Below are 12,458 nucleotides of genomic sequence, written 5' to 3' on the forward strand. Positions count from 1 at the left end.
ACAAATGCAGATTTGTCTCCCCCACCACTCTGCTGAACAAAACTGAGGACTGTTGTCACACAAGTTAAAGCCAGAGGTACTCGTACGCCGGTAACTCATATGGATCAATTGTGGCCAAGTATCATGGACATGCTTGTCTGAGCTTAACAAGCCACTGGCTGCCTTGACACTATTGGGCCCTTTAATTAGGATGCTAAAAATCTCTCTCCTGCCTAGTGTGTTTTCTAAGGGTATGTCTGCACAGCAAATGGGGGATGCAATTCCCAGCTTAGGTAAATGTGCATGTGTTAGCTCAAGCAGAGGGCTAAAAATTACACCTCCCCGCTTCTGTGGGGGCATAACCTAAGACAAAGGCAAACTTAGCAAGAATTGCCTGAGAAAGTGAAGCGATAATACATGTTCCCTAAAATCTCCTTATTGTACATCACTTAACTGCAGTACAAATAAGTTGGTACTATGGCATACAGCTGTACATATTTATAGCAGTAGACTGGACATCAGCAGAGCTACACTCTCTTTCCATCTGTCAGTGGTTCCATATATGGCCATAGGAAAGTCAAACTTCTGTGTCTCGGTTCACCCATTTGCACTTACCAACCCTCACAAGACTATTTGCAGACTTTAATGAGATCTTCATGTGCTATAAGTAACAGAAGTGCAAAACCGAACTACAAGCCATGTGACAGCTGACATGCCATTAGACAATTACCTCCACTAACCGTTCTGAGATGTTGAAATTCAAAGGAGAACAGAGTTTGGGACAGCAATGCATCCATTTCAAACCTATTAACATGGCATCAGACTTTTTAAACATTCTTGGCATGTTAATGTAAGTAAAAATCTTCTTGGCTTAAAAAACCCAAACAATCTAATAACTACTAGTAAGTTATGTGAAGCATTTTCCAACTGATTCATTGCAAAGAACCAGCAGGAATGACCTGCTGAGTAGATCTTTGTTTTGCTCTGCATGGGTCAACCCTGAACTCCTTAATCCAGCCAAATCATAGGCCAAGATTTCCCCAGTAAGTAGCACAGGACACAGCCCCATAGTGGGGGGCTTTCACGGACTGATATTATGACCCAGAACGCCAACACCTACTATAACGCTTGAATCAAGATGTCTGTACAAGTGTGGAGTCAGTAGCTGACCTCATGCCTTTTGTGGATTAAGGGAAGACATCACATAGGAGACTTTTCAATAGTGAGTCATGCAAACAGCTTCCTGTTAAAAATAGCATAGGATGAGTCCTCCAATAAAACAGGTTTGGTCTCCATTACATGGGCTATTACCCACTGAATTTGAATTTCTGCATTTTCTACTTTGATGTTAAAGATAGATCTAAGCTGCAACGTTCAGATTCAGAACAGACCTTCCAACAACATTTTGCATCTAGGGCTCTCTCTGTCGGATACACAGGTTGTCTTGCACAGTTCCTCAAGAACCTTGATGTGTATACTTGCGGCCCAATTTACCCCAGTATCAATCAGTGCAGCTACAGTGGTGACTGTGACAATGGAATCAGGCCCTCGGTGTTCCGACTGGCGAATCTTTATGAACTCAGCGATGCGTATTAAAAACATTTGTGCTTGGAGATTTGTTTGCCGAGTGTACAAATAGGCCACTAGAACTAAATCAACAGAGTAGCTACCAGTACTGAACTGCTAATTGTCATTAAGATTGTGCTGTTTTTTTAACAGTAACAGCACACTGACTTTTACTCCAAACCCAAATCACTTCAGAAGGGCCTCAACAAAACAGAAAAGAGAGTTCCCCATGTCAGCATCTACACAGGATGGCAGTAATTTATTAGCAACATTATAGAAGACCTTAATAACCATTTTACATTAGTTCAGAAGCCTAAACTTGATTGCTATTTGGGATTTCAACTCCAATCATCAAAACCCAATTAGAGATATAAGCACCAAATGACACTTTTAAAGGAAATATGTTAGTTTCCCAGAAAGGCAATGACGACATTATCTCACAGCCAGGTCTTTTACATGTGACAAAGCTGATGCTATTTATGGATTAGGCTTTTGTCCTCTACTAACAGGGAATTTGCTATTATTCTTCTTTTTTGTTCTGATCATGCTGTCAAGTCATGCTGTCAGGCTTCGATAAGTGCACTTTTTGGTGCACTTCTTACAATAATCAAAACATTTAAGGAAAAATAAATTGCTTTTTTAGTTGGACTTGTCACCCCTGGTGCATGGAATAAGCAACCGAACAGGTCTTTCACTGTTCTAGGGACTCAATTCTGAAAATCCTTACTTCCACAAGTTAGACATTATCACACAAACAATTCCACTGAATCCAGGGAATGCATAAAAATTCCTAGGATCAGCCCTTATAGTTCATGATTCCTCCTGGATCCACTTAGCATTGACAGCCAAAAAAGGCAGCCTCTCAAAATTATGGTCCAGCATGCCTCCATAACCTTGAAACAATGTACCAATACTGCACAGAATTCATCTGCACAGCTGATCTTGAAAATCCACTGCTCAAGAGCCTGCAAGACATTCAGAGCCATGTACGAGCAAGACAACTGGAACAGATTCCTTGAAAGAACTGGTTCCACTCCAGTGACTGCTGAGCTACCGCGTTAACAACAATCAAAGCAAAAAAATCCAATAGTTTAAAATGTCAGCACTTTTATACCCTTCCAGCAAACATTGGGGATTGTTGGGGATTGGTCCTGCTTTGAGCAGGGGGTTGGACTAGATGACCTCCTGAGGTCCCTTCCAACCCTGATATTCTATGATTACTTGTAGGCCAGCTACATACAACTTTTCATGTGTCCATGTCCGGCAATATTTATAGCTTTTAATAAGAATATTCCCCAGGTTCTCACCCACTGAAATATTGTTTATAAAGCACCATGAACATCACAGCACAGGGACAGGATTCTCTGCCTGAAAGAAGTAATTGATATTCATTACACACAATCAGCAGCTTTCCTCATTTAAAAAAAACAAGACAAAGTTTATGTTCCCCTGTTAAAGAGGACAGAAATACCTACAGCCCTGAGAGGTGCACAGCACATGCAACATTCAAAACACATCACAGCTCATCTCACCATCCGGCCCTTTGAAAGCACCTGGTGAGGAGCAGGAATTACTGGCACATCCCTTCAAACATGGAAGAGGATGTGTTTCAAATCTCTCCTTCAGGACTTTGAGTTCTTCAAAGCAAAGGCTGTAGCTTCATACGTGTTTGTACAACACCTAGATCAGTAGGGCCCGGATCTTGACTGGAGACTTTGGACACTACCCACACTGCAAATATTAACAAGCATTTCCTATTTAAAATGGAAAGTAATTTGATAAAAGCAGTATAACACATCCAGGAGAAAGAAAGATCTAGATTGTTGCCAATTATGTCCTTCTTTATCAGCAATATCCCTCCTCGAACGCCAGACAATTCATTACACTGGTCCTTTTACCCATCAGGCTTGTTCCACTGATGAAACATGAGCTGGAAAAAGTCCTAGTTATTTTCTCTGTATCCCTTTTGCTACGGTATGCTCCGTCATGACAATTAGCTGACAAACATGCACACTGATGTTGTTCCTACACTAAAATACACTTTTTTTCAAAAGTAAAGAATTGTATAAAAACGTCCACATTACAGATAAGCACATATCACAGCTATAGTTAATGGTCAGTGTTTCTATCCTGACTATAAACACAGTTTAACAAACTTAACTAGGAAGAAAATGTTATTGATCTTCATCCAGCGAGCGGTAGTTAACTTCTCTCCTCCCCTACCAGGCATAGGATAATGAAGTTTATTTACAGCCAGATTCTACCACCGATACTAATGCTGAAAAGCACCTTACCCCTCCAGTAGACTCACTGAAATCAACAGGACTAAGGCGTAAAGATTAAATCAAAGAATAATGTACAAAGTGGCAGAATCTGGCCCTTAACTATTCCAGTGTTTATTACATCTTGTTTAGTTAGCTACTCCCCACAGTAGTTATAATAGTTGGAGCAGCAGACATTATTTCCCCATCAAGTTATCGCATGTGAGGGAATAATGCTCCAAAAGATGAAACAATTAATTTTTTACGCACCAATTTTCTTTTTGCAGTATGGGTCAATAGTATACAGAGCGATCAGCACTAAGCTTTCTGTATCACCTGGTGCTTTTATCCAACTGTAAAGCATATGCTGGACATCTGTCAGCATCTAGGCAAGGTAGCCTCAACACTACGTACAAGAAGATCACTTATTTATTTTCTTTTCATTGCAATGTAAGAATTAGAGGTGAGTTTTGATAATACTGCTAGTGAATTTTTCTTGCATAGCCCTTAAGTATCAGAAAACAAAATTCTTCGTAATAGCAGGAACCAGAAAATAATAATATTTTGCTCATATTTTTAAACAATTACAGTACCTTTAGCTTACTGGCATGTTTGATGCCAAATTTTCAGAATTTTTTTTTTAATAGTTGCAATCTCGGCAGTTTGTACCATGTATTTATCCACTGATCAAAAAAATTTGGTTTATAAGTCTCAGTTAATCCAACAAAAACCATATTTGACTAACAAATCACATAAAGGCTTTGATCACTCAGACTAAGACTACAGTACAATGCATCAAACCCAGGTCCAAAGTTACCTGTACAGGAAGGGTGGAATTCATCCCAGTACAGAAAGCCCAGGAAAGTCCCCCTATATCACACCACTTATCATAATCAGAAGGTTTCAGTAACTCTTGTACCCACCCTGTGCTCAGCCATAGTGAGCATGTTGGTATAACAAGCAACTGGTAGACTGTGGAATCACAATACTTGGCTTAAAACAACTTTGCTAACCCTTGCAGTTCAAATGATTTAGTGAAATGTAAATGGATGGCTCTCCTAAAGAAAGACGTTTGGTACATGGTGAAGAACCTTAAATAGCTGAAACAGGAAGGAGGAGAATGAAAAACAAAATGAAACTGTCATATAACACCATATTTACAGTTTTCCAGTCTTTCCCTACAAAAAAATCTCCCCTATACCAATGTAAACCAAGAGTGTTAAAATGGGAACACGTCCCTCTCCAAATGTTTCCCATTGCTAGTCTTCTAATATTGGCAGGTCTGCTTCAACAACATAAAAGAGGTCTCAAGAGGTGCAAACTTTTTTTATAGTGTAAGTTATCATCTTCTTGGGGAAAATTTCATAGGGGACAAGAAACTCCACTACAGCCCAGTCACAAAGTTTCCAGCCAATCATTGCATCTTGGACATCCATTGAAAGTCAGGATCATCCATACAGAGGCTGAGGGCACCACACTTTTTCCTGATTCCCAGGCATATTTCAGTCCCTGTATCACTCCCTGCTCACTGCAACCCTCAACCCATTCCCTTCTGGGATAGAAGAATGGGTGGGAAAAGTTTACATAGTGAAGGAACAAAACAAGATCATGCAGACTGGGTTAGCATGACTTTCATTGGGTAATACCTGTGTGGTTCTGAGAAAGGACAGCATGGTCCATGGGATAGCCATCTCCCTAGTCCTGTTCCTCCTGACTTGCAGAGTCCAACCCCTGTAGCACATCCATAGAGGTAGAAGAACTTCATAGGGATTAGGAAGGGACAAGGTCAGAGAGCCAGCACTCGCCTGCCGCCACGCGCTCCCCCCTGAAACACTTCAGAAGTGAAAGAGTATCCAGTTAGATGGGTGGGGGATAAGCCCACTCAAACACCACCTCTGAGAGTGACTATTCTCCTGTTTACATCTTTCCTTAAACATCTAGCATATAAACATTAAGTAAACCAAAAACCAAACAGCAATGTCTGCAAAGACACCCACCCATCCACTATGAGTGGGTGTCTCCCACACAGAGAGTTTATATAGGATACAATACGTATCAATAACGTGACTGGCCATGAAACCAAGAGAGGACAACCCCAGTACAAATGAATTCATAGAATATCAGGGTTGGAAGGGACCTCAGGAGGTCATCTAGTCCAACCCCCTCCTCAAAGCAGGATCAATTCCCAACTCAATCATCCCAGCCAGGGCTTTGTCAAGCCAAGCCTTAAAATTCTCTAAGGAAGGAGATTCCACCACCTCCCTGGGTAACCCATTACAGTGCTTCACCACCCTCCTAGTGAAATGGTGTTTCCTGATATCCAACCAAGACCTCCCCCACTGAAACTTGAGACCATTACTTCTTGTTCTGTCATATGCTACCGCTGAGAACGGCAGAGCTTCATCCTCTTTGGAACCCCCTTTCAGGTAGTTGAAAGCAGCTATCAAATTCCCCCTCATTCTTCTCTTCCGCAGACTAAACAAGCCCAGTTCCCTCAGCCTCTCCTCATAAGTCCTGTTCTCCAGCCCCCTGATCATTTTTGTTGCCCTCTGCTGGACTCTTTCTAATTTGTTCACGTCCCTTCTGTACCAAGGGGCTCAAAACTGGATGCAATACTCCAGATGTGGCCTCACTAGTGCCAAATACAGGGGAATGACCACTTCCCTTGATCTGCTGGCAATGCTCCTACTAATGCAGCCCAATATGCCATTAGCTGTCCTGGCAACAAGGGCACACTGCTGACCCATACATAACCAAAGTTCATAACTTCACATATGACAATAGTACATACAATCCAATGAGATATGACTAAACGAACAAACAAAACAAAAAAAAAACACATAGAATGTGTTAAATTTTTCTCTTTTAATAGAATACCCACCATATAGTATGGGGTTAAAACAGCAGCATTTCATGGATTTTACTTTATGTTGCTTTGCCTAGTTTTACCATTTCTGGAATTTATAAGCTTGTTTAATTTTGTTTTGCTTAGAAGTTGTCAATTAAACCTGTTGAATATACAGGTCATAAGTTTTATGTTCCTACTTATGCTGATATATACCAAAGCTAAAGTGTTTTGCTCATGTCTGGCCTCATGAGAAACATCTTATTTCTGAGAATATCCCATGGAGGGCATACAACATTCATTCACTCCAGCAGACAGCACAGACAATATAAGGCAAGAGACTCAATCTCAACTAGACTGCATCATTAAGCTGTCCCCACTTCAGTTCATTTTATATTGACAAGGCTTCTTTCAAATAAAAAAAAAAAAAGTGATTTTTTAAGAAACCATATGTAGGTGCCTGATGCAATAAAAACACAGTAAGAAACATGAGCCTCTGTACCCTCCCCATCTGTGCTACGAAAAAGAGGGTATCCATTTTTTTTTTTTGGAGGGGGTTAAACTATAATAGGAGGATGGTCAAAAGTTGCTGAGTTGATGTCCCCTCCCCAAATAAATAAATAAATGCTGCCTAAATCTCTTTCTGGTGGTTGTTTCAGTGGGACTCTGTCCTTCCCCAGTGCAGACAGCCTGCTGCAGGTTTCCCAGGTAGATTCAATGACTCGCACACACTCCACCTGTATGGTAAGGAGTAAACACCCTCAGTGCCAGGCCATGATCCAATCATCTGAGGAGGCCATGATCCAATCATCTGAGGAGAGGGCCAGGGCCCAGCCTGCTTCACCAGACCAGCACAGAGGAAGGTAGAGGGGCATTTTGCTTTAGAGCCAGCAAAGCAAACAGACAGAATATTAAATGTAAAGGCTGTCACCAACACATACCGCTTGCTACTGTTTGGGAAGTGTCACCAGTCCCTAACCTGTCACTGCAGCAACAACTCTGACATTTCCCTTCCTCTGCACACCTGTTCTGGGCTGTTCCCCGCCTATGACTCAGCCCAACCTTTGCATAGTTACCTGATCCTGCCAAGTTCAGGGGCAACCATCAGCCTTTTCCTTCTAAACTTATTCTGCCCCCTTCCAACCCCCCTTCCCCCCCTATTAATTAAATCAGGTCTGTAGCACAATAAATTTACACACCACTTGGTAGGAAAAAGTGACTGATTCATGGTAACTTGGCTTTTATACCGATTAATACTCCCTGAGCCCCCACACTCAATTACTTGCAGCCCTTCTCCCACATCAGCCTTTTAGAGGTAATAAACTGTCACCACGATGGTCCTGCAGAGACGGCCTGGAGGGGCCAGCAGAGAAGAGCAAGGGGGGAGCCATGCAGCGCACTGGGAGAGGGCTCTGCAGAATGGGGCGGGTGGAGATGCAGGGGCGAGGGGGCAATAAACTGGGTGAGCAGGGGAGGGAACGGCCGGTCGGGGGGCATGGTCCAGCTAACAGCAGTGAGGAGCTGCTTGCAGCTGGCATGGAGGAAGGAGATGGCCCTGCAGGGCAGGGGCACAGCGCATTCGGGGCAGAGGCAGGAAGTTTCTCTAGGGGCAGGTACCCCAGGTGGGGGGCAGCCAAGGGGAAGGAGCTGCAGGGCTCCCCGCGCCTCAGGGAACAGGCAGCGAGCGGCAACCCGGGGAGGCCGAGAGGGCCCTGCGGGTGCCCAGCTCACCGCGGCGGGGAGAGGCCGCCAGGTGCGGGACTCCAGGTAAAATCCTGCCGCCGCCCTCCAGTGTCGCGGCAACAGAAGTTCGGATTGGCTCTAAGACACGCAGCGCAGCCCGAGCGGGCAGCCTCCCGGCCAGGTGCAGGGGGGAGCCCGGCTCGGGTGTCCAGAAAACTAACGCAGCCGGTAACAAGGCGGCAGCTCCCGAACCCCCGCTCCAGGGGGCTGCGGAGCGCGGCCCGCAGCGAGCCCGGGGCCTCCCCGAGGCGCGCACGGTGGCGGGCAGGGGTCCCCCGAGGGGAGGCGGTTATAGTCTCCGATTCCAAGGCCGCCGCCGCGGGTCAGCCCGGACTCCCCGCGCCGCTCACCTTGGTGTAGAGCTCGGAGACCGACATGTCCTGGCCGGGACCCCCGGAGGGGCGTGGGGCGCAGCCGGGGATAGAGGGCGCGGTAAGCCGGGGGGGGGGTCCAGCCCAGCCGCGAGGCTTCTAGCGCCGAGGGTCCCGGTTCACACGGCGCCGGGCGACATAGCTACGGGGCTGCAGGGAGCGTCCTCAAATCTCCGCCCCGGGGCTTCTCCCGCTGCGCAGCCGGACGCGACCTGCGACCTTCGCCCCCGCCGCCGCGGCTGAAGTTATTGATCAATCCGAGGAGGAGGCGGGTGGAAGCGGCAGGTCCAGTTCCGCCTCGCGCGCCGCTCCCAGCGCAGGTATGGGGCGGTGCGGGGGAGCCCGGAGCCTGCTGGCCCGGCTCGGCGAGCTGCGAAGAGGGGCGAGCCGCGCGCCCAGCCCGGCTCCACTTCTGCTCCCAGGTGCCGCGGGTGGGACTAGGACCAGCTGCCTCCACCGCTCCCGGGCGCGCTCTCTCCGCACAGGGCAGGCACCTAGGCGAGGGCCGCCACCTGCTGGCCAGATCACAGCCCCCTCCCTCCTCCCGAGGGGTTGGGGAGCCCTAGCCAGGCCTCCCCCGCCGGCCGGCAAAATGGAACAAGTCGGGGAAGTTGCTCGAAATAATGGGGGGGAGGTTCTGTTCTTTGCCACGTGAAAAGTTTTGCAGTATAACCCCGTTTGCCGTTTAACATGTCACGGTCACGTTTGGATCGCTGAGGTTCAGATGGAAGTGGAAGGATGGTCCCTGCCCCTAGGTGCTGGTGCTGGGGGTGCTGCTGCGCTCCCTGCCTTGAAGGGGTTCCCACCATATCCCGGGTTTACAGTTTGGTTCAATGGTTCTCAGCACACCCACTGTACACATTGTTACAGCATCCCCTGGCCCTGCCTCTAGCAGAGACTGTTCCTCCCCAAATCTGCCCGCTGCTAAGCCTGTCCTGTGAAGTCCTACCTGCCCAGACTGTGTTTTGGGAAATTGTTTTTGTTTGTTTCGGGGGTGGATGGTCCAGTAAATGTTATTGGGAAGGGTTTGGGGGAGGGTTGTTTGGTTTTGATTTTTTTTTTTTGGTTGAGGGTTTTGGGGTTTGTTTTGGGTTGTTTTTTTTGTTTTGTTTTTGTTTTGCTTGTTTGACATCTCCCCCCTCCCCATCATGGAACACCATGGTAAATAGCTGGAAATGAACTGATTTTGTGCCTGGTCTAGCAAATCTTGCAAAAGCTGTGCTAAACAATCCCTGCCTAGAGTGGCTTTTACTACTGCTTCCTAAGCATAGTTCAGTAGACAAAAAAGTCTTAACCTGCTCTCTCTTAGAAGTTGTGTAAGCATACCAGGAATCACTCCACTCAAATGAGTGATGTTATATTAGCATAAAGCCATTGTGAGAGATGAATCAGCACCTGCTCTTTAGAAAGCACCAGATTGCATCAAATGGCAAGTTGTTTGTTTTATTTTAAAATCCTGTGTGGGAAGGATGATACCTGTTAGATGCCACCTAAATGATCTTTGTACCCCCACAGCCCACACAAATTATTCAGTTGACTGTTGCTGATGTGTCGGGTTTTTATACTGATAAACAAGGCAGCAATGTGGTAACTAGCCATCTATTTATATTACAGCCTTTATCATGGTAAATTTGTATCTAAAATGAGCAGGGTTCTGTTCCTCTGCTGGGTCTAATAAGGTACATTTGAGAGCTCTGGTATCATTAGCCAGAATGCTCTCGCTCTCTCATTTTCTTCTTCCATCTCATTTTGAATTTTGTTTATTTTCCCCTGATAACCAACCATTCTAAAAGCAGTATAGGCCCACTGAAAACTGCCTCTTGGCTGCTTGATTCTATACTGAGCCAGTACTTTAAGGAAAACTACTTTCCTATCACTCTTCCCTAAAATTACTAAAAAGCAACAGAGTCCTGTGGCACCTTATAGACTAACCAACCTTTTGAGGTATGTTAGTCTACAAGGTGCCACAGGATTCTGTCACTTTTTACAGATCCAGACTAACACAGCTATCCCTCTGATACTTAAAATTGCTAGTAAGTGATAAGCCTTTGCCTTTAAATCTCCTTATCTGAAGATACGCTCTCACAGTTCTCAGTCTTAAGTCTCATGCTCTCTGCACCAGACTGCACAGGATGGTTGAACTCCCCTAACTCTGCCTCACAGGCTTAAAAATCTTCTGTGTTAGTGGTAGGGTGACCAGACAGGAAATGTGAAAAATCGGGACAGGGGATAATAGGAGCGTATATAAGAAAAAGACTGAATAATCGGGATTGTCCCTATAAAATCAGGACATCTGGTCACTCTAGTTTTGTTTTTTTGTTTTGCTTTTTTTTTTGTTTTGGTTTGGTTTTTAGGGAATTGCTGTCAAGTTTAATGGGTAATAACTTTGGATTTTAATTACAGACTAATTTCACTGAAAGTTCGCTGGCACAGGCATGACGCATCATTCAGCTCTGTAAACCCTTCATGGTACGGGAGATACTGTAACAAAATAACTGATTTGACAGAGTGGCAACAGAGGCAAGTCTTTAACGATACCTGAGGTGGGAAAATATCCTCTGAGATTCTGATGGGGATTCCTGAAAATCATCATCATATAAAGAATTCTACCAATCTCAAAGGATCAGACACATCACCCACCAAGTTAATGATACTTCAGTTCTTCCCCAAATACCTGCTGACAGCCAATTCTTGTTAACGAAACTACGATTTACTAAAAGAAGAAAAGACAGTATTGGCTCAAAGGTCATTAGACATAGAAACATGAACAGAGACCTTAGGTCAGTTTCACCACAGAGCTGGTGCGTTAGAATTGAAAAGAGTCCTTTTCAGAATCATTTCATCACATTCTAGTCCAATGTCCAAATGTTCAATGTCAGGGCAGTGCAGAGGGGACTGGAGATCTCAGTCTTACGACTCAAATGCCCCCTGAATAAAGCTTAAGAAGATCGGGGATAAAAGGATCAGGTCTCGAGTTTATACACACATTTTTGCAGCCTCTCGACAGCAGGCAGCCCTTGGGTGAACAATAGGTTTTGGAAGTAACCTTCTATTTCGCAAACACCACAGGTAATAAAACTATACGAATTAACATAAGGTCATTATCCATAAAGCCATTCTGTGGAGTTTTGCCCTCTCTCATACTGGGAGCATGAGACTGAGAACCCTGTGATGGCAATCTCTTTAAAGAAACATTGTAATTCCTCCAATATGGCACTGGAATAGTTCAGCAGGAACGGTGTGGCGCTTCGGCCCACTCTGGTGTTGCTGGGCAGTAGTGGTACTGCTCCAGGGTTGATCTCAAGAGGTTGAAGGATGGGCCTGTGTCTGACTCACAATGGGAGGTGAGACTAAAACTGGGCCTTCCTTGTTCTGGGAGGTGAATGTCAACAGCAATGCTGGGTGTCAGCCTTGCGCTGCCAAGTACAATATGTTTTATGGCCCCACACAGGAGTGACCTGAACTGATTCCATGTGTTTTCATCAGAAGAGCTGAAGTTTTGGTGACAGCACACAGATCTGGGCTCATGGGACAACTGATTCCAACTAATCCTCTTCAGAAACAAAACTAAGATCACTAGCTTGAGGATTATAATATTCAAGGTGCCACATTCATCCGTGGTATAAGCAAGTGCTACCAGTGGCTCCAATGGAGTTATGCCCACTTACTTTAAGATCGTGTGTCGCTCAAAGA

General features: G+C 45.2%; 1 protein-coding gene across 4 annotated transcripts in view; it reads right to left on the reverse strand.

Moving 5' to 3' along the window:
• Positions 1-8,835, reverse strand: part of MYO5B (myosin VB) — a 356,389-nt gene extending 347,554 nt beyond the window's left edge. For 2 of the 4 annotated variants that reach the window (XM_050944628.1, XM_050944626.1), the window contains exon 1: positions 8,745-8,835. In XM_050944628.1, the coding sequence (XP_050800585.1) occupies positions 8,745-8,771 (27 nt within the window). In that variant the 5' untranslated portion in view covers positions 8,772-8,835. Of the gene's footprint in view, positions 1-4,623; positions 4,670-8,744 lie in introns of those variants that run through there. The other 2 variants (XM_050944629.1, XM_050944627.1) reach the window with 2 other exon arrangements.
• Between the last annotated feature and the right edge of the window lie 3,623 nt (positions 8,836-12,458).

This window comes from Gopherus flavomarginatus, chromosome 3, assembly GCF_025201925.1.
Source record: "Gopherus flavomarginatus isolate rGopFla2 chromosome 3, rGopFla2.mat.asm, whole genome shotgun sequence".
In the NCBI taxonomy this organism is placed as follows: Eukaryota; Metazoa; Chordata; order Testudines; family Testudinidae; genus Gopherus; species Gopherus flavomarginatus.